Genomic DNA, 21,645 nt, shown 5'->3' with positions numbered 1-21,645 from the left:
CTCTCCTCTGCGTCTCTTTCTGTTGCATCATCTTGCTGCACCAGCTCTCCACCTGGACCAGCTCTCCGCGTGGACCAGCACTCCACATGGCCAGCTCACCATGCTGGCCAGCCTGCTTTTCACCAGGAGGCCCTGGAAATTGAACCCTGGACCTCTTATACGGTAGATGCTTCCCTAGTTCATTTTAATTCACTGAAAGAAAAAGCTAACCTGCTGCTCACACTCAACCTCCCAGACTTCTAACTACATATCCAGATGGACCTAAAATAATGTGTTCTGCAGAATTTTCCTCCCAAATATTCTTTCCTTCAGCAAGCCTATTGAGAAGACAGAAAGCTCAGTTACCCTCTGTGATTCAAATCTAAACCGGTCTTATTCTGTGTGGCTTTGGAAAGGTAAGCCATCTCACCTACTGGAATGACACCTGAGCAGTACAGCAAAGTACAGCAACAACAAAATACTGTCCCTGATTTCAAGGAGTTCACATCCTAGTGGTGGGTAAAGGGAAGGAGTCTCCAGGCCATGGAAAAATAAAAAAGCATGCACACCTATCTGCAGTGCAGCTGTTGAGTGCCTGGGAGGGAAAAAAAAAGCAGGGTAAGAGGGTACAGCAAGTCAAGGGGGCTATTTTCTAATGGGCCATGGAGCTTTCCAAAGAGGACCTGGGAGTGTCCCAAAGGTCCTGCAGTACGTATGTGCTTGGGTTGTTCAGGAGAAACCACTGAGAGGCCAGTGGACCAGTGCCCAGTGCCCAGGGAGAGGGGTGGGAATGAGGTGAGGGAGGTAGTGGGCAAAACCAGCTTCCAACTAACACCGGCACTTGGAAAAACAGTTGGTTTATGTCTCAGAGTCCTGTGCTGCAAATATAACAGGGATCTGCTGGTCTGAAGACACTTAAAGCAGCACCTGGCACAGCCTTCTAGAGCCACCAACTGCCCCACGGATACCTCCCCCTGACTGGCATCACTGCAGGATCCCGTATTTTGCACAGACCTGAATATGGCCCTCAGTACTGTGTCCAGGCCGGCAGGACATCCACCCATGGTGGCCACTTCAATATTGGCACAATCAGCAACATATTCTTTGTGCCAGCATTGGAAACTCCAGGTTGTGGCACCTTGGAATAAAACCTTGCCTTTACCTCTCTCTAAGCCAAACTAAGCTTATTAAATGCATTACCTATTCCCCACTCCCCGCGCACCGCCCCCCCCCCATGGGACATGACTCCCAGGGATGAGCCTCCCTGACACCAAGGGATCACTACCAAGCACCAGTTAGCAATCCAACTGGAAAAAGACCTTAACCAAAAGGGGGAAAGGGTAAAGACAAATGAGTTTATATGGCTAGGAGACTTCACAGTGAGTTGGGAGGTCATTCCAGAGGTTACGTTTATGCATGTCTCAGCAGGATCTCAAATTGGCATAGTAAATATTGTCTCAAATAGCGGGACTCTGAGGGCTTAGAAGACATCCAGACACTACAGGCAGGGCTGACAGCTCAGGAGTTTGGGACCCTTCCAATGGGCCCTACTTTGGACTTTATGCTCCCCAGTGTGATAGAGTTGGACTCAGTTGTGGTTTCCCTACACATGGCTCTTCCGCCCCTTCTATTTGAACCTATAGTTATACTAGAGTTGATAGGTATATGTGCAAGAGACTTAAATCTTTGGGCTTTTCATGTGCCAGTTGGGCCCTGAATATCAAGAGAGTTGCAGCACCTACTCTCTAGTTCATTGGACTCACCCAAGACAACTAGTAAGGAGATGATGATGGACAATGACCACCCAAGGAACAGAGAAAGTCTACAACTGCAAGCAAGAGCATTCCATCCATCTGCCCCATGGGATCTAAGCCCCCTCTCAAAAAGTGGGGTGGGTATCACCATCCCAGAATCCTCAGGATTGGGGAATGAACAATGGACTAGAGTAGACTTACTGGTATTCTACTATAGATTTACTGTTATTCTAGCAATGAAAGAACTTTTATCATGCTTGTCGAGGCAGTGGCCACCAGAAGTTCTGAGGGGAGGGAAAGAAGTATTCTTGGGACAATGGAATTGTCCTCTTTTAAAAGATGTTGCAATGACAAATACAGGCCATTACATATCTTGTCATAACTTACAAAATTGTGTGGGAGAGAGTGTAAACCACAATGTTAACTATAATCTATACTTAGTGGCAATGCTCCAATATGGTTCATCAATTGTAATGAATGTACCACATTAATGAAGGATGTTGTTAATGCTGGAAAGTGTGGGAGGGGTAGGGAGTGGGATATATGGGAATCCTCTATATTTTTTATGTATCATTTATGGAATCTAAGTATCTTTAAATTTAAATTTAAAAACAAAAACAAAACCCTGCCTTCAGCCACTGAAGATATCACAGAAACCTTGGTTTTCTGGGACACTCCCAATTTCAAATATTCTTTCCTGCTGCCCCCAAATTTGCACACCTCATTCTCAAACAGTTGCTCTCATCCTGATTAAAAAGTGTGCATGACCATATCTCTAGGAGACAGGAACCAGTGGTTCCAGAGAGGGTACTGGGTCATCCAGGTGAGAGTGGGTATCAGTAACACAATAAGCACGTTTAACATATTACTGAGTACTTGCTAATGCACTGCTGGTGCACTGACTGTAAAGCTCTGCTCTAACACTGGTATCCCCATTTTACTGATAAGGAAACTGAGGCTTAAGCAAGCAACCCCTTATTTACGGTCACAAAACCAGTAAAATGCAGCCCTAAAAGAGGTCCCGAGGGATGTGACTGCAGACCCTGACAAATCATTCTCATTTTAAAGAAACTGGAAAGGTGAAAACTATCCATTTGGCAGGCATTACTGAGGGAGAGGGGCAAGGGCAAGGGCGTATCCTTTTCCATTTAACTGATAAGGCAGCCTGTGTCTTATTTAAGGCACAGTTAGAAACCTTTAGGGAGCTATGTGTAAGCCAGAACTAGGAGACTGCAGGAGAATACCTACTGCTCGTTAGCGATGAGCAATAGGAAAGACAGAAGCACAGAAGTCGGAAAACAGGATGCGAGCTCACCCAGCAGCTGCCCTGCTTTTACACTTTTTCTTTCATCTACAGGAGATCACGAGCGCGTCCTATAGCTCTCCATTTGTTGTGTTTTTCTAAAAAGGGATCACCGGACGTTGTGGCCAACACCCTACCCCACCCAGATCATAAAGACGAGTGGGTGGGGGTGGAGGAAGAAGGCGGGCTGGCCCCACCAACCTGCCAACCTCAGCTGCCACGAAGGAGGACACAGCTCGCTCTGAAGCAAGCTCTACAGGCAAAGCCGGCAACGTCAGGCAAACACACGCGGGTGTCCACCTGCTACAAGAGCCTTCTGTGCTTTCACATCACCAGGACACCACTAGATGTAGCCAGGATACCTCTTGGGATCCTGGGCCTGGAGACACTCAGTAAAGTAAAAGGGAATGCATCTCTCTCCAGTGATTTGCTGCTGTTGTTGTACATGTGTGTGTTTCACGGCAAGTCCTCAGGAGGGTGAACTCAGGAAATGCAGGGCCGAAATGACAGAGAAACTGAAGTAAACGGTGCCGTCTACAAGGAACTCCTGGCTACTCGCGCAGGCCCCAGACACCGACACTTCCTGGGTCGAAAGCAAAGACGGACAGAAGCGGCCAAGCAGAAGAGGACACAAAGGAGCCCGGGCCGGCCCCACCAACGAAGGACCGCTCAGGGCCTGACCCCGGGAGGCCATGTCTGACCCCGATGTCGGGACTGTTTAGGCAGCACTTCTTCCCTGGAGGACGACAGGGCCCCTGTCCTAGAGTGTCCCATCAGTTCTGGAACAACGCAGGGCCGAGGCCACCGGGCTCCAAGCGTGGGAGCCCTTCCAGCGGGCGACGCGCCCACGGTCTCAGCCCCGTGCCTTTCACTGCGTGTCGTCATCAGCGCAGCAGCCTCAAAGCACGACACCGCCACCCTGCGAGAGGCAGGCACCGAGGTAAGAGGGCTCATGCGGAAATCAAGGACGAGCATCAACCAGTACTGAAAAGGAGAGAGGGCCCGCACCGCAGAGGACAAACGCGCCCGGGGTGGCCTCCTGGCCACTGGGGAACAGGACCCACCATGTCCCAGTCACCCCTCGCCCACCTCCGCCCCCGCACAGCCCACCTCCCAAAGGCCTTCTCCTCAGGCTGGTGGCTGCCTGTCCTCTCCCTCTTCCCGTTTCCTGCTCCCGCTGTCCATGCTCACCGGGCTTCGGTGCCTGGGGGCGCCTCGGGAAGGAAGGACGGTCTCCTGGGGATGTGCCCGCAAAGGGGTTCAGTGAAAGATGAGGCTCTCTGGCAAATTTAAGTTCAAGTTTACAGCATCGGCCGGTCACTGCCAAAATAGAGTCATCCAAAATCAAGAGAGGAAAGCGCTCCGGAAAAAAAGGGATGCAGAACGTGCTGAAGAGATCAAGTAAGAAGCCAGGAGAAAGACGGCGGCCAGGCTGCGCCAAAGCGGCAGAGAAGCTTTGGGCCCAGCACGGAAACTTATTTTGGCCAAATCTTTGGTGAGGATCTTTGTTCATCCACACGACAAACACTCATCTGCTGCCAAGTCTAAGTGAGGATAAGCAGATAATTTATCAGTCGAGCCAGATCGCTCTGGAGTGCGAATGGGGCTCTCTGAATAATTACGCTTAGATAGCAAATGAGGGGGCCGCGGAAGTGCCCTGAGGGCTGCTCCCTGCCACGAACTGCGGACCCCAATCCCTCCTGCCTGGGACAAGGGGGCTGCCCTCACCCAGCACTCCGCCCCTGTGCTGGCAGGATGGCGAGCAAGGAGGCACCTGGGCCAGAACCTTCCTGGGCATCAGTGTCAACTCCTGCGCAGGAGCGGGCTGGCCCGGCCTCCTCTCTGCGGCCCACCGCTCCACCCTCCTCCCATGAACTGTCTCCTTCCCTCTGCTGCCATCCTCGGCTGCTCCTCTGCTGGTCAGAAACCAGCAGGCCCGCAGATTCCCAACGTCTGCTCGCCCTGGGCAACCCACACCCGAGCCCAGGGGCCCACACTCCAGCCTCCAGCTGGGCCCCGGAGCTCCAGCTGGGATCCCCCACTCCCCGCGCCCGGGTCCACCTCTTCATTCTAGTGCTATAAGCCTGGCTCAGTGCTCCCGCTGCAGGAGGCCGTGGGGATGGGACAGGTCAGACAGTACTCGCCCCCAGTCCTGGACGAACTCTCTTTGAGCCCCTGTGGCTGTGAGTAGACCTGCTGCATTGGGTGAGAGTGAAAACAGTCGGGCAGGGCATCCTATCCTGAGGACACCCCCACTGGGAACCGCGGGTGCAGGCCGCACCGGGGCTTCACCTGTGTCGCCTGGCTAACACTGCAGCGACCAGAAACCATGGATCCCGGGGTCGAGGAGCTCCTGGCAGGCCCCCGAGTCTGCCCAGCCTAAGGTGCAGGGGCCTTCTGGTCTAGGACGTTGAGGCTAATAAGTGATAACATACACCTGAAGAGCCTTGCTGGGCACGGAGCTGAGATGGCCTTCAACAATCACAGGAAGAACTCGTCTCTACTAAATCACAGCCAGTTGCCAAGCCCTGGGACGGACATCCAAGTGTGGACACAGTGGCTGTCAGCAGAGAGGGCTCATGCTTTTAAATAAATACCTAGGCTTTTGTTTATAGTATAAATAGCTACTTCCAATGTTTAATGTTTTCATAATCTTCTATCGATTTTAAGAAGACCTTAGCACACACATATTTTTAAAAATCAAAGTTTTTTTAGGGTGGCAGCAGAGCATGGGTTTTCTTTGAAAATAATTACTCTTTTCCTGCAATAAAATCGTCATCCCAGCAACGAGGAAGCTTGGTTTGGGCTCTCCGGTGGGGCAAGTCCCAGCTCGTAGGGAGGGCGAGGCAAGGAAGGTCAGGGGAAGGAGACGGCCATGCCGGCAGCCGCGGGAGGCCAGCGCAGCCCGGGACGGGTAAGCAGCTGTGCGACCTGGGCACGCCCCGGCGTCACCGGCTCCGGTTTCCTCCACAAAACAAGAGGGTGGCCAGCTCCCCGTGGCCTGGTCCAGCATGAACATCCTAGGGCTGCTGTGAAAGCGCCTGCTGGGACTTTATTTCAGAGGGACACACTTCAGAGAAAGGCTGGGCTGTGTCTTCAAAGACTGTCAAATGAATCACCCGCGAGTAAAAAGGAATTCACCTGCACGTGGCTCGTCATCAGCAGGGCTCCAGCAGCCAGCGCCCGCACCCGCTGACGACAGCCCTGCAGGGACACGGGGCAGGCCTGGAAGCGAGGCGGCTCCGGGCTTCGGCTCCCCGGAGGCCCGCGTCCAGCTGGTTCTGGGCCGCGCTGGCTGCTTCTAGACAAACGGGGGTGGGCGGGGAGGCTTGGGAGAGTTAACCACTACCCGTTTCTGAGAACGGAACAAGAAATCCACAGAGGATTTCCACTGAGAAGCCTCTAGGACAACCCGAAAACCCCGGCTCCGGGCACGCGGAGAGACGGCTCAGAGTCCGCGCGTTCTGGTTTCTCACGCGCTGCTGAAGGGCACCCGTGAGCCAAGCGCAGGCCAAGTCCGAGTGGACGGCACCCCAGCCTCGCCAGGCCTGCCCGTCCCCTCCCTCCTGCGGCTCTTAGCACAGCTAACCGGGCCAGTGCACACCTCCTCGGGAGCAAGGATGGAGAGGGGGCATCCACTGGGGCGCCAGGAAACGGGGGCAGGTGTCCCAGGAGGCGACGGCTGCCCAAGGCCTCTCCCCGCGCTCCTGCTCTCAGCCCACACGACTCTCCCAAAAGCTGCTCGTCCGCCCCAGTGAACTCTCCGCCGTCCGTGCCCTGCTGGCGCCCAGGAGGCGGGCGATGGGGAGGGGGCATGGGGGCTCGTCAGGAGCCGGCACTGTCCAGGCCCATCCTCGGCCAGCCCTCAGGGGGGTGTCTGCGTGCATTCTGAGGGTAGGTGGTGGTGTTTGTTTGTTTTTTAAGAATGAAGGAATTATCTTTAAAACTTTGACTTGGCCTGAGGTGTATTTATCAAAAGAAAGAAGTTATCAGTTCAAACCTTGATCTTAACAGTCCCAATCATCTAACACCCAAATGCTCTTTCAAATGCTAAAAAGCCAAGCAAACGGACTAAGTATTTAAATAATATTTATTATAGGCCGCACACTGACCGTATCTATAATGAATGAGAACAGGTGGTTTGTTATTAAGATAGAGGCTAAGAGTATAGTGCAGGCCCTGGATACGCAGTGCTCATGGGTCGTTCACCGAAGTTAAAAAATAAAAGGGGAGGACAGAGGGATTGAGAGCTGACTGCTAAGGGGGGTGGAATTTTCCTTTTCGGAGTAATGAAATTGCTCTAACATTTTTTTGTGGTGATGAATGCACAACTTTGTGATTATACTAAATGCCACTGATAACACACTGTGGATAGACTGTATGGTATGTGAATACATCTCAATGAAACTTTAAAAATAACTAAACGAATAAATAAATAAAGCTGCTATTTAAACATAATAAAAACAGGGGAGGGGAGGAGAGGGAAGGAGGGGCGGGGGAGGCCAGGTGGGCCTGGAAAGCCAGGCTTTGGGAGGATGAGAGCACATTCTCTGCAGGGGGTGCCTCCAAGTTCTGCATGATCCTGCGTGAGTTCTTAAATGTCTCTCTGTCTCAGCGTCCTCCTCAGTAAAAGAGCCAATTACGGTCCGAAATCGCGGGGCTGCTGCAAGGATCAAACAGGTGATGCGTGCCCAGCCTAAGACACAGCCAAGGAAGCGTCAGTGCTCGCCGCTGCGACGAGGCCAGCGTCCGCGTAACGAGCCGCGCGGCCCCGGGCAGGCCACCGAGCACCTCCGAACCGTGATCCCGTCACCACAGCCCGAGTCTGGACTAGCTGATCTTTCGATCTCTGCAGCTTCTCTGCATCCCTTCGGCGTTTACGATCCTGAGCTCGTTTAGGTTTCCAGCTCTTCTTCTGTGACACGCGGGGCACAGCCACCTGTACGCGGTCACAAGCACAGCTCCTGAGGGGGCTGTGCCTGCGGGGTTCCTTCACGATGCCCCTTTCCAGTGCGGTCCCCGGGTGCACAAGGAAGGCCTGCCGAGGTGGAGTCCAGCCACCCCGTGGCCTGCCAACGCTGCAGCTCTCCCCTCATCAGACGCGGGGACGGAGCATCCGCCAGCTAAACTCCTGTGCCAGGCCCCACCTGAATCTGGGCATAAATGTCTTCATATGCCAGGAAATTTTAAACTATTATTGAAAAAGACCATCTATCGTGGTCTCCCCATCACGTGGCCTTGCAGCTCATAAACCTATGGAATAATCGCCCTATTAAGGTGATCAACAGGCACACAAGGGATGCAAGCAACAGAGTCAGCGTACGTGGTCAGAATTCAGCGTTGCTGTTAAACAAGCCTTACACTAAAATTACCCCGGCACAATAACATTCATTAGATTGTGCCTATGGTGATCAGCTTTAAAGACAGGCAGCCCTCACAATGACTGGATAAAGCCAAATCAATCTTTGCTTTTCTCCACTCATTTTCTGGCTATTCCAAACTTGCATCATTGTTGCCAGTTTCCCCTGGCACCCCGACCAGTTTTCTCATCTCACATTCACTAACAAGCTCACTAGAAGAATCAGCAACCCCTGATGAAATAATTCAGGCAATCATCATCAACGCAGGTTCACGGCGCGAGGGGAAAAAAAGGCTGTTGGGGAAATTCACAATGAAAGGGTCAAGCTGCCACCACTTGAACCCAGTGATCAATCTTAGTATCGCTACAAGCGAGACAACCACTTTCCTGATAGATGCAACATGAAGTATAATACGCCGCCAACAAATCAATCTTGCCCCGAAAAAGCTGAATGTGAATCTGATCGAGCTTTAGTGCTAACTTCTAATACTATATTTCTATAACTTCTAGGTTATAGAAATATAGGCACTGATGGAACAAGCTTTAAAGGGGGAAGGGGAGGGGAGGGGAGGAAAGGGGAGGGGAAGGAAAAGACAAATTAGCAAAATCCAGAAGGTGGGGCAAACTGCAAGGCAACTGACCTGATTTATTCAAGGAATCAACAGCATGGGAAGAAAAGGGGGAAGGTGTTCCACTTAAGAGAGACTAAAGAGCCACAGCAATCAAAAGCAATATGTAGACTTTGTTTGGGTCCTGGCTCCAAGAAGCCAACTGTTAAAAGCCATCTTTGAGCTACTCTGGGAAATTTGAATACAGACTGATATTTGGTATTAGTAACTCTCCATTAATTTTGTTAGATATGAGATGGTATTGCGGTTACATAAGAAAATAAATACAGGCAAATTTAGGGATAAATGGCATGATGTCAAGGATTTGCTTTAAAATACCAAAGCAAGGTGACCCAGAAAAAAAAGAAAGAAAAAGGGTCGTGCTCAAAGAAGCAAGTGTTGCGAAGCATTGATAATTGCTGAATCTAAGGAATGGGAAAATCGGGGCTCAGTATATTTTATCTGTATTCCTACGCATATTTGAAAATATACCTATTAAAATGATTTTAAAAATTAGAATCTTAACACAATTGTCCTGTGTTCTACCCTAACTCTTCGATCCTAAGATGATATGTCAAGATGATTTCAGCTTTAAATAACATTAAGCCCAACTTAAACTAAATAAACAATGCTAAAGAAGTCACTGGTCCACACAACTGGAAGGCCGCAGCCCCTAAGTGGGGGGCTCAAGGCTAAGGGATCCCAAGGGCTCCAGGTCCATTTCCCTCTGATTCATTCTCTTCTGCCCCTTCTGGGTGTAGGCTGGCTGCAGCAGCTCAGGACCACACATCAAACTCCAGAATTGCCAGTCCTCCAGTCTCAAGACTGGTACCCACTTACACCCCTAAGATGTAAGGACAAGCAGCGTGCTGGGCCTGCTGCAACATCCCCCCGGATAACAGCGAGGAGGGGGAGAACGGGTTCATGTACTGCCCACCACACTCCCTCCCCACCCACACACTCCCTCCCCACCTTCTGGCCACGTGAGGCAAGGCCCAGAGTATGGCAACCACTTTGAAGACATGAGGAGAAATCCAGGAGATTCCCTAGGGTGCCCGCCGCAGGTCCTAACCTCCCAGGCCCTCCAAAGCAATCCTGGAGCCAGGCTTCTTTCCAAGCAAACAGTCAGTGCCCCTGTCGTGAAACAAGCACCGTTCCTGGGCCCATCACATCCTTAACTGACAGTTTCCAAAACCACATGCTTGTTCCCAGGTGCATGAGGGGCAAGACTGATGTAGGGAGATGGGGGAGGGTCCTGCGTCCCTCGCCGCGTGATGCTCTCAGATGGCCCATGCAGCCTCGCCCAGCTGAAAGGACAGCCCACGCGGCAGAGGCCAGGCCACGGGTGGCGGAGACCCACACAGCAAGGCGCAGGACAGGGCGAGGGGCAGCTCTTGGGCCGTCAGGAGGAAACCTACAGGTGCCTCTGCCGCGGCGTTTTTGCCAACAGGTGTCTAGCAGCTCTAAGCGCCATCCAACCCATTCGTGTAAAAGCACAGAATCGCTGCTCGGAGATGACCAGTGTTTGAGCAGAGGGGCAGGGAAACCAGTATTTAAAGCGAGCAGGCATCTGGGACGCTGGGAAAGAAGAAAGAGAACATCATCCAAGGGGTAACTTGAAATCTGCACTCTCAAACGGTACTGCCCCAAGGAGGTGTCCTGTTTTTGTTTCTTTGTGTTTTTTTGTCTATCTTTCAAAAAAAAATAGCAGACGTATAAACTTACATAAAGTCAAGCATATGAACCTTACATGTACAGCGCAATCCATTTTTACTTCCGGCGATTTTATTTTTGCTTATTCAGGTTGACTTTCAAATGTCATAGCCCCTCCCCTCCAGGCTGCTGCTGGTCAGAGGCAAATCTGAAGCGGATAAAGAATCAAGAGGGGAATTGCTTCTGACGTCGGCAGCGCGGGGTCAGTGGCTGGAGCGCTGGGCTGGGCTGCCCGGCGGACACGGAACAAGACACAGAAGAGTCCAGTGGCAACTGAAGAAACGGCTTCTTTACTGCTCTGTTTATGTCGCGCCTCCACCTCTGCCCCGAAACCCTAGTAACAGTTCTCCAGCACAGCCAGATCGTTCTGGAACCTTCCATCAATTTGAAAGGCCTGGCATGTCACTGGTTGATCTCCTTTCGAAAATCAGCATCATCCCCTATGGTCACAACCATGTGAAGGCATTAAGAAAGATTAGAAGAAAATCTTTTTAGATTCAACTGGAATAATTGTTCACTTTTTATTCTTAAAACCAGGTATTCAAAAATAAAAAGCAGCTTTTTTGCTTGCTATTTTTAACTAGTAAATTGGGCCTATAATGAAAAGTCCCTAAAAGTGAAAAATGTCTGGTACTTAAGAAATTAGTGGAACGATGCAGAATTCCACGTTAGAAAGTTAAGAAGCCAGGACATGGGTAAACAGTGGCTTACCAGAACAACGGCAAAATCTAGACTTGAAATTAGTCCTTATTCCAAAGAGTTTATCATGCACCACAGCTAAAATCATATAATCAGCTCTTAGCAAGCTTTTTAATAATCTAAAGGAAAAAAATGAGTTGTTTACAATCTTTTCAAAAATGCTGGATTACCTATATATTGGCAATAAACAAAGAATTCCTCTGGAATACAGAATATGAAATCTTCCAATACGAGTTACATGTGGATAGGAAAAAATACTGTTTAATACAGAACTTTCAGAAAAAGAAGTATAGAATATCTAATACAATTATATAAACAACTTGAAAAATGCAAGATGCCTAATTAAATGCCATCCATTAATAAGCCAACAGCCTTGGGATACTGCCTAAAACATGGGATTTCTGGAAAATATGATAATTTAAAACAACTCACACATACAAGCTCTGCCTAATAGCCGAATCATCATTCGTGCCACCTTCACAGTATGCCTCAGGGAACGACTTCCTAAATGGATCACTTGAAGCAACTGTAATTTCCTATATCATTCCAAAATAAAAATTCAATACAAATCCCCCCTTAAAACCACCACTTGAGATGTACCTGTTCAAGTGGCACATGAAGGCCCCTCCGAAGCTATGGGAGTCAAAAGCTTTCCGAATGCCACAGGGAGCCCAGAAGAGGGGCAGGGGTAGCCTGCAGAGACCCCCCGTGTGTGAGCCCAGCTCGCCAACCCTGGGCGGGCCTGCGTTTCCTCACGGAAGGATCTGGAAGGCGCCCCAGCAGTGCCTCGCAGAGGAGCCGAGGCCGTGACCACCGTCTGCAAGCACGTGGCCTGGACACATGCCCGTCAGCGCCGAGCTCCTCCTCCGGACCCAGCCGAGGAAGGCTCCCGCAGAGCAGGTGCGTGTGCACCAACAGCTCGAGGCGACCACGGAGAACGCCAGAGCCAGACAGAAAGACTGCACCGGACGATGCCATCTGTAGGAAATTTCTAGAGACAGCAAAGCTCAGCAGAGAAAAAAAGCTCAGAGGTGACCGAGGGCTTCAGGTGGGAACGGAGCTGACCGCAAAGTCTAAAACCAAAGAGGTGACAGTCACACAAACGCACAAACCGACCAAAAATCGCGGCCCTGTATATCCGCTTACAATGGGTGAATTGTACGGTACATAAATTTTATCTCAATAAAGCCGCAGGCGCGGAAACAGACGCGTGTCCAAAGCACAGGGCCTTTCCCGGCAACGTGGCGTAACTATGAATTCCGGTATTTCAGGGAGTACAGCCAAGAGATGGAGAGCGCCCCCGACCGCTCGGCAGGCTCCTCCTGGAAACGCGGCCCCGGCCCGTCTGGCTCCTCCACAACTCCCCTTCCAAGCTATAAAACAGGACTCACTGCAGAGGGCACCTGCGTCTCCTGCGCTCCGCCGGCGTCCTTCTGGCCCCTCGGCTGTCAGGCTCCCGTCCACGGCCAGAGAAGGGGGGTCTTTATAAGACACGAGCCTCCTGGTCAATCCCGGGCCAGGCCCCCACCAGCCGAAGCCCCCAGAGACACAGCCCACTCGGACCTCAGTGCACCCCTCCTTCTGCTCCCTCCTTCCACTCACGTCCCCGCTGCTTCTGCATGGACACATCCAGGAGGCCACCCACTCCCCGCTTCCCTTGGGTCCAGCTTCCCCGCCCCCAGGAACATCAGAACGCCCCCTGCTCCCCTGCCAGACCCCAGCCCCGCAGCTGGACTCTCCTTCCTCCCAGCACTGCCCACCACCCGGGGCCACGTAGTCCTCGCCTGGACATGATGTCATCCCACCCGGATGCACATACGTCCAAGCAGCCAGACACTGCGTCCGTCTGTCCATGGCTCTCCCCCTGGAATCTGGAATGGCACCCGGCACACAGTCATGCTCATAGCACATCTGCTGAACAAATAAACCAGCATCATGAAGCACCCGGCACAATGCCTGCCACGCAGAAAGTGCCCACGTGGTGTCAGCGGGTCACAGAAGTAACTATTGTGACATGTCACAGATGGGAGCGGGGAAGCCCAACAGGCTAACTGAGGAAGGCGGCCGAGCTCCAAGTTTGATCTCCTCTGACCTCCACGACGCCCCGTCCCAGGGGTGCAGAGGAGTCTTCCGCACCCTAATGGGGGAGCCTGACATTAGCACCCTCGGGCGTCCTGGGACTGCACGGGCAGGGCGCCACCCTAGCTGTAAGGAACGCAGGGCTCCATCCATCTCCAGACGGAGGCAAAGGGAAGAGCGAGAGTGGTGAGCGCCATCTCACAGGTGAGAACAGTGATAATCAAATAAACAACCTGCTCAAAAATCACGGGGCTAGGGAAGCGGACGTGGCTCAACGGATAGGGCCGACCACATGGGAGGTCCCGGTCCTCCTTGACCGGTGTGGAGCTGGCCCATGAGCAGTGCTGATGCGCGCAAGGAGTGCCCTGCCACGCAGGGGTGTACCCCGCATAGGGGAGCCCCACGCGCAAGGAGTGCACCCCGTAAGGAGAGCCGCCCAGTGCTAAAGAAAGTGCAGCCTGCCCAGGAATGGTGCTGCACACACAGAGAACTGACACAGCAAGATGATGCAACAAAAAGAGACACAGATTCCTGTGCCGCTGACAAGAATACAAGCGGACACAGAAGAACACACAGCGAATGGACACAGAGAGCAGACAACGGGGCGGGGAAAGGGGAGAGAGAAATTTTTCTAAAAACCACGGGGCTAATTAACGGTGGTGCCTGCCTGGGGATTCTGAGCCCTTGGACCTCTAGGCCTTGCTCTTCCCAGCACAGTGCACTGCCTGAGCATCCACGGACAAAAGGAGAAAAAAGGGAAGAAAGCCGAACCCGGCCACCCCTCTACCTGCATGAAAGGACATTAAGGAATGGGGGGAAGAACCCTGGATAAAGTCCCTTCACACAGACGCATCCTCAGTGAAAGCCTTGCCATGCCCTGGACCTGGCTGTTCTAACAGCGCCACCGCCTGCGATGACTCACACGGCAGGACCTAACAACACAGCCGCACGGCTTTGTGAAGTGTGACTGTCTGTCCACACTCCTGGAGTGTGCGCACTTCCTCTAGTAATGAAGACGCGGTCACCACGGCCTGGACGCCACCTCTGGACACTGCGAGGAACGCCAAACCTGTGACGGAGGAGGGAGCACGGCAAGCCTGCGCCCCAGTCAGGGGCGCCTCCAGCACCCGGGAGCCTCCAGCACCCAGGAGCCTCCAGCACTCTGAGCGCCTCCAGCACCCTGAGCGCCCCACCAGGGGCGCCTCCAGCACCCCGAGCGCCTCTAGCACCCAGGCACCTCCAGCACCCCGAGCACCTCCAGCACCCCTAGCGCCTCCAGCACCCAGGCGCCTCCAGCCCAGGGGCACCTCCAGCACCCTGAGCGCCTCCAGCCCAGGGGCGCCTCCAGCACCCAGAGCGCCTCCAGCCCAGGGGCGCCTCCAGCACCCCAGTGCCTCCAGCACCCGGGTGCCTCCAGCCCAGGGGCGGGCGATCCCACACTCCCGAGCGGGGAGGAGACAGGCGCTCCCCTTCCCACGCAGTGACACATCCACAGTGAGGTGCCAGCACCAACAGGCCTTGGGGACGCTGCCGGGGGCTGCAGGTCTCTTCCCCATCCTCGGAAGCCACGCCTCGGTTCACCACACCAGGAGCTGCCTGAGTCGAGCCTGGGCCCGCGCAGCCACACCTGCCGCAGGGCGGCCCCTCTCCGCGCTGGCTGGAGCCTCCTGTGGGTCACGGGCGGGCCCTGCGGCTGGAGGCGGGAGAAGGGCGGCGGCCCGGGGCGGCCCTCCTCCAGGCCGCCTGGCGCCTGCAGCTCTTCTCTCGTGTCCCGGAGGGCTCTGGTGGGCTCACCACACGTGCTCAGCCCCGAAGGTGCAGGGGCTCAGCAGACCCCCCCAGCACTTGGGCCCTGACGTGGGGGAGCAGCTGGCCTTCGGGTCTGGCTGGTGGACCCGAGCCCGGCTGTGCGCAGGGAGCACCGCTGTCCCCGCCCCCCCCCCAACACCTCTCCCACATGCCACCGTGGACCAGCGGCCGCTTTAAGCTGCCCTGCGCTATCCGCCTTCCCCTGAGGAAGTCTCTGGAAGGGTCACCCCCAGGCGAGCACGCGTCCCTGCCTGGTCTGCCCCCGGCCGCCCTCCCCCGGCACAGGCTCTGAGGAACGGTCTTGGAGACGCCTTCCCGCGCTTTCCCTGCAAACCCCTGTGAGACCCTCTCGGCCGTAGCGGACCCCGGCGGCTGCGCATGTCTTGCCAAGCGGCCCTCCTGGAGCCCGTCCCAGCGGGCCGGGACCCTCACCCACCACCCAACTCCTGGCCTCCCGGCCTGGGGTGAGCTTTGGCCAGGACACGGGCACAACACCCGAGAGGTCTCCAGCCCATCCTCGACCCGTGCTGTGTGCCGACACCTCGTCCTGCCCATCCTCGGCTGCACTGCCGGTCCCAGAGCCCACCGTCCAGGCAAAGCACGCCCCCCGCCCGCCCGCGCACACCCAGAACCAATCCCCATCCTCAGCGGTGCCTCACATCGTTTTCTGGGTACCTTAATTCACCAACCGCTTCGCTGCCCTCCGAGCTCGTAACGTACCCACGATTCAGTCATCCCTGCGCGGCTCTTTCCATCGCGTCCTCACTGCCTCCGGCACCCCCCATGCCAGGCCAGCGCCGGGCCCTGCAGCACTAAACCAACGTCTGTGAAGTGCAGGGGTGCGTGGAAAGCAAAGCCCCCCTCGGCCTGGGAAAGGGCCCCCGCGACCTCCCACGGCTAGTGGCAGCCTGCGCCATGAGCCGGCACGGGGTGGGGGGGGGGGGGTCTGGCATCGTACCTCCTCAGCCGCACGCCCCGTGCTCTCGGGACAGATAAGGCCCGGCAGAAGGAAGAAAAATGGCTTGTCTGGAAAAGGAAGAGCAAAAACAGGCCAAGATGGGACAAGGAACGTCCCCGAGGAAATGAACTGGAGCATCCCCAGGCCGCACGAGGGCACTCGCCCCAGGGCGGCGCACCCGACCTGCCCGCGGCCGGGCGGCTTCCGGCCCAGCGTGCGCCCAAGCGAGAACCCCAGGGTCGGTCCCACAGCTTCCTTCTCTAGACTTCAAGGAGGGACAACTCCCCGGCGTGGCCGGACTTCCGCAGATGCCCGATACAGACATCGCCCGACCCCGCGCCCGTTTTCTCATTTGTCAAATGAGGGTTAAAGCACTTGCACAGGGAACTCCAGAAGGCAGGGGCAGGTGGATGTTAACAACAATAAGGCATATTATTAGCCTATTCTGTTTCCTCTTTTAGGCAGGGGGAAAGGCTTCCACCCCCCCAGCCACTCTCCCAAGGGAAATCAGTACAAGTCTTCTCCACCTTTGCTTGTGACAGCTGAAACAATTAAAAATCTAATCAATGAATGGGAAGCAGCATCCACCCTCCTACAGCCCAGACACAGGATCGTCCCAGGTGGAGTCTCCAGTCCACCCACCATCCCACGGAGCCACGGCAGGGCCAAGCATGCAACCACCTCCAAACTTTCTCCCTTCCCTGAGAGGCAACAGAAGTAAAGAAGAACGTACCATGAACTGGGGCCTCAAGTTCCGCTCAGCTGTGCTGCTTAAAGTGTACAATCTGGGAAGCGGACTTGGCCCAGTGGTTAGGGCATCTGCCTACCACATGGGAGGTCCGCGGTTCAAACCCCGGGCCTCCTTGACCGGTGTGGAGCTGGCCCATGCACAGTGCTGATGTGCGCAGGAAGTGCCCTGCCACTCAGGGGCGTCCCCCGCGTAGGGGAGCCCCACGCACAAGGAGTGTGCCCCGTAAGGAGAGCCGCCCAGCGCCAAAGATGGTGCAGCCTGCCCAGGAATGGCACCGCACACACGGAGAGCTGCCACAACAAGATGACGCAACCAAAAGAAACACAGATTCCCGTGCCGCTGACAACAGAAGCGGACAAAAAAGAACACGCAGCAAATGGACACAGAACAGAACAACTATGGGGCAGGGAGAAGGGGAGAGAAATAAATAAAAAATCTTTGAAAAAAAAAAGTGTACAATCTGCCACAGGAAGGTTGAACACTCAGATTTAAAGATTCTGGTATTCCCCATGTAAGTTTCTCTTGACTTTCGTCTCTGAAAAGGTCCCACTTTTCCAGAAGGAATGCTGACCGGCACAGGAGACTACATACCTCAGCCACAGGTCCCTACTGCACCTGTTAGGAACAACAAATAAAGGCACCTTAAAGTGCCTAACCACAACTTCCTTCTCGTAAATTCTTCTAGCTTCAAAGAGTCTTGCATCAGCCCAGGGATCAGCCTACCTCTAAATGGGTGTCTCCAAGACCTCCTTCTCCTTCACCTATTAGAGAAGCCTAACATCCAAAACTTTTACAAGTGGAAAATAAACTGAACGCTATGTTAAACCAGATAGTTAATCATGCACTTTTTTTAAATGTGCTTTCAGCAATTTTCAAAAATGCAAACTCCAATGCAAGGTGCTAATAAGACGGTGATATACCAGAATACTGAATTTTATTCTGTAAACCCACAACTTCTCTAATTAAAAAAAAAAAAGGTATGTGATGATGAAACTAGCCAGATCTGTAGCTGAGATGCTTTTTATCACAGAACACACACACCCAAGCTACTCCACTCACAGGGAAACTTCTTGTTTTACTTTTTCAATGCAAAGTCTTTTCAGAAGCAAGCATATACCCAGCTCTAAAACCACGGCTCCTGCTTTCTTATCTCAAAACCACTCCTTTGTAGTATATATCTTTCAGGAAGCTCAGCACACAATTTTACTTTTTCAGTGTTCTAAAAACGGAAAGATTTCTATTTAAAAAAAAAAAAGGTCAAGCCCAAATTACTCCTGAATGCTGAAGAATGAAGCCCATAAAACTTTTTCTTTCAGCCCATTTTTCCAAATTCACCACCACAAAGTACTCTGTTTTTCCTGTTCTGTCCTTCACAGTTATTTGCCAAGCTACAAGCAAATTCATTTCGAAACAACATACCGGCGTGCATCGTGTGTGAAGGGGGCCGAACACTGCTGTAGAACTGTGGCCATCGGTTACCACGTCCTAGACGGATGGGACTGGCAAACATCCAATCACCAAGCCACGCGCAGTCCCATACACACCCCACGGCACCTGAACCACAAATCCAGCAAAGATGCTTCACCCCAGGGTGCGCTTGGGAGGCAGGCAAGAGGGACTTTTTGTTTGTTCTCTCCTGGTTTAAATTAACATATAATTCTATACTTAAAAGCTTTCGAGTTGAAATCACTAGTACCATGGCACCCCAGACACTCTTTCAAGTTAAGCAGCTGGGATGGGTGAAATGTCCAAAGTAAGGGGGGAGCACGGCCAGGGAACACCGCCGTCCCGCTGGCCAGCCCCGCTCGAGCTCAACGCCAAGGCCCTTTTCCTGCGCTGCCCTTTAGTGGCAAGTTAAGTCCGAGTCCCCGCAAGCAGCTCTCGGGGAGGCAGGGAGGGTACCCCCTTCCTTGGAACCCGGCTGCAGACACGGCGGCCTGTCCGCCCTCCTCCCACGGGGACCCACCCCGAAGGCCGGGGGCTGTCACGCCCCGGCCGTGCGCACCACGGGAAGCCCCGGCGACCACCGGGACACGACCCGGACCCCTGCGCGGGCGCCCCGGCCGCTGGGGCCCCCAGGCAGTGGGTGCCGGGCGGAGAAGTTACTTTCAGGGTCTTCGGAGACAATACGCCGGGCCCTCGCACGGCGGGGCGAGCGCCCCCGGCCCGCTTTGTGCGCGGACGCCCGACGTGCGGGGCGCGCCCGGGGGCGAGCCGGCGAGGGGTGCGGGGCCCGGGGCGAGGGCGGAGCCGCCGGCGGGCAGGCCCCGAAGCCGCGGGGAGGAGGCCCGGCCTGCACGACCCCCGCCGCGCGCGCACCCCGGGCCCCCGCCCCGGCCGGAGCGTCTCGGTGGGCGCTTCCCGCGCCGCCCCCCACCCCGAGCCGCCGTCTTTGTGTGCCGAGTGGGGGCGGCCGACCAACCTGGCGCGCACAAAGGGGCGCGGCTGCCCTCGCTCCGCGGCCGGCGGGGATGGCGGGGACGGCGGGGACGGCGGGGATGGCGGCGACGGCAGCGACGGCGCACGGGACCAGCTCGGCGATCCGGCTCCGCGTCCGGCTCCAGCGCCTCCTGCTCGCAGCGGGCCGCGCGTCCGAGTTAAGTGGCGGGGCGGGGGCGGGGCGGGGCGGGGCCAGGGGCGGGGGCGGGCCGGGGCCAAGGCTGGGGCGGGGCCCGAGGACGGGGGCGGGGCCGGGGGGCCGGGGGTGGGGCCAGGGGCGGGGGCGGGCCGGGGCGGGCGAGGCCAAGGCTGGGGGCGGGGCCCGAGGACGGGGGCGGGGCCAGGCGGGTGGGGCGGGGGCCCGAGGATGGGGGCGGGGACGGGCCGGGGAAGGCGAGGCCAAGGCTGGGGGCGGGGCCCGAGGGCGGGGGCGGGGCCCGAGGGCGGGCCGGGGCGGGGCTGGCGGGCCTGCGGGGCGGGGCCCGAGGCCGGGGGCGGGGCCTCTGAGGCGCGGGCGCGTGGGGAAGGAATTCCAGACTCCGGTCCACGTGGGGCGGCGGTGTGGACCGCTCGGGACGCGGGCGGAGTCCTAGAGGTTTTGCCGGGTGGGCGCATCTGGGCACACCTCTGAGCCCCCGAAAGGGCAGTGGGTTTCCGCGCGCGCACACGCGAGCACAGCCCCGGCCCCCGGCACGCGGCGGCTTCCTGCGGCGCCCCTGAAGTCCTGCCAGTTTCTGCACGAAACAAATATACAAGGACTGGGGGATGAGAGGAGGCCGATGTGTGGACGTCGGACACGCGACGGCCAAGCCAGGGCTTTAAAGCCCCGCGACGTGGGCGCTTCCCAGGCCCCGCCCCACCCCTCATCAAGGGAAGGGAGGTTTACGGTTTCCTTCCCCTTCGCCCTGACTTTGCTTCTCTCCACCTCGGTTAGAGCAAGTCGCTTCTCTGCCCATCCCCGAGGCTCCGAGATTACCGTCTCCCTAAATTACAGCAGGAGCAAAAACAGGAGCTCTCCGTGCTTCAGAGCAACCAACAAGACAGCAGGCCATGGAGTTCAGATCAAAAGCTTTTTCATTTCCTTGGCTCCAGATGGCTAAGGGTTTATTCACTGAGAAACTTCTGGGGGGGAAAAAAAATTTTTTTTAAACATCTGGGGCCGTGATCATGAAGAGAAGTATTCATTACGGATCTCCGCCAGCCAGGTACCTGTTCCAGAGAGGTCCCTGGCTCCTGGGCGAGATCCCAGCCGCGCGCATGCGTCCCAGCCCCAGCCCCCGAAGCTCCGTGCGGGGCTCCCACGCTCAGGCTTTCGAGAAGCTCCCTCCCATTCTCAGAAACTTTATCCGTGGTGCTTCTGCAGTACTTCCCGCCGGGCCTGCCTTGGGGCTTCCCTTGGACTCGGGGGTCCTGGCCATGGCTCCCCCGGCCACCCGAACCTGGCCCTGGGGACAGGCAGGACCAGCCTAGAATTCCCTCCACTGCCCACATGGGAGTCGGTTGCAGGTCTTGCACATTGCAAATCCCCTTGAGGTCCGCCCTCCCCCCCCAACCCAGGGCACTGCCCCTGCAGGCTTTGGGGGTTCTGTCTCCTCCACCGTGGTAGTGGTCCCCGAGCTCTTCCGGCCGCCATCTCCCACTCTCTTTCCTCCAATTACTTCCCTCAGGGAACCTTTCAAGTGTAAGTCTGCTCAGATTCTTCCTCTGCCTAAAACTCTTGGGTGGGCCCAGTTCCTAAGGCAGGGTGGAGGGCAGCCGATCCTCCAGCTCAGCCGCGGACCCCCTGCAGGCTTCCTGCTGCCCAAGCACCCCGGCGCTGCTGGACCCCCTGCTGCCCCGCTGGGATGGAAGGTGAGCGTTTCACCTTGCCGTGCCCTTCCCACCTGCCCAGCCCACCTTCATCCAGCCCCCCTCCCCCAAGAGCTCCTTTCCAGCCTGAGCAGCGGACCCTGACCCCCTCCCCAGAACGCCCCTTCAGGCCCCCCCAGCACAGTGCAGTAAATCTTTCTGCTTGTTAAGTGTGCCCTCCTTGAGGGCGTGGTTTCTGTCCCTGGGCCACCCACAGCGCCTGGCATGTAAGAAGAATGTAATAAATACCGGTTGGGTTGCATTCTAGATTCTAGGCTTTCTAAAGCACTAGCTCGCCCGTGGGCTTAAACTGTCCCCACACAGCAGCCAGGACAAACTCCTGCCA

The 21,645-nt window shown here is 55.5% G+C and overlaps 1 protein-coding gene across 2 annotated transcripts in view; it reads right to left on the bottom strand.

Annotated features, from left to right (window-relative positions):
* The window catches only part of FAM107B (family with sequence similarity 107 member B), a 70,387-nt gene extending 50,748 nt beyond the window's left edge, over positions 1 to 19,639 (bottom strand). The window contains exon 1 of one of the 2 annotated variants that reach the window (XM_058282379.2): positions 19,435 to 19,639. Coding sequence is in view for 1 of the 2 variants with exons in the window: in XM_058282378.1 (XP_058138361.1) it covers positions 4,228 to 4,549 (322 nt within the window). In the remaining variant the exon portion in view is untranslated. Of the gene's footprint in view, positions 1 to 4,227; positions 4,565 to 19,434 lie in introns of those variants that run through there. The other variant, XM_058282378.1, reaches the window with a different exon arrangement.
* Positions 19,640 to 21,645: the final 2,006 nt, after the last annotated feature.

The sequence above is a fragment of the Dasypus novemcinctus genome, chromosome 20, assembly GCF_030445035.2.
Source record: "Dasypus novemcinctus isolate mDasNov1 chromosome 20, mDasNov1.1.hap2, whole genome shotgun sequence".
In the NCBI taxonomy this organism is placed as follows: Eukaryota; Metazoa; Chordata; class Mammalia; order Cingulata; family Dasypodidae; genus Dasypus; species Dasypus novemcinctus.
The sequence above is the reverse complement of the archived record's forward strand: the minus strand, read 5'-3'. Positions and strand labels throughout refer to the sequence as shown.